The sequence below is a fragment of the Penaeus monodon genome, chromosome 15 (genome assembly GCF_015228065.2).
Source record: "Penaeus monodon isolate SGIC_2016 chromosome 15, NSTDA_Pmon_1, whole genome shotgun sequence".
Classification (NCBI taxonomy): domain Eukaryota; kingdom Metazoa; phylum Arthropoda; class Malacostraca; order Decapoda; family Penaeidae; genus Penaeus; species Penaeus monodon.
In genome coordinates, this window is record NC_051400.1 from 14,343,451 (window position 1) to 14,343,856 (window position 406).

At 33.3% G+C, this 406-nt stretch overlaps 1 protein-coding gene across 1 annotated transcript in view; it reads right to left on the minus strand.

Moving 5' to 3' along the window:
• LOC119581759 (E3 ubiquitin-protein ligase synoviolin B-like) overlaps positions 1-406 on the minus strand; it is a 12,763-nt gene that overhangs the window by 8,502 nt on the left and 3,855 nt on the right. Inside the window, exon 5 of the mRNA XM_037929892.1 lies at positions 226-325. Within this exon, the coding sequence (XP_037785820.1) occupies positions 226-325 (100 nt within the window). The remainder of the gene's footprint in view (positions 1-225; positions 326-406) is intronic.

Genomic DNA, 406 nt, shown 5'->3' on the forward strand with positions numbered 1-406 from the left:
TCTATACTATTAACAGCTACAATGTATGACTTATCAGTCTCCACTCTAAATCTTAATACAGTGGAATTTGGACAAAATGCAGTCAAAAACAGTTAAACTAACATGACTCAAAAACAGGAAAATATGTCTTCCACTGAACCAATATTCACCTTTGATACTGAATCATGGAGGCTTCAATATTGTGAAGGCATTACAACTTTTTTTTCTTTCTCTAAAGCAACTTACCTCATGGTCAGGTACATGGGTCTTATGATGAACAGTGGGAATGTATGTATTCTAATCATGATGATCATGAACACAGCATACAAAACCACTTTGACAAATCCTGCAAAAGAGGTTACTCTTTGAATATTCCATAGTTATAAAACAAGCCCTAACTTCACACTTAATATAATAGTAATTCACA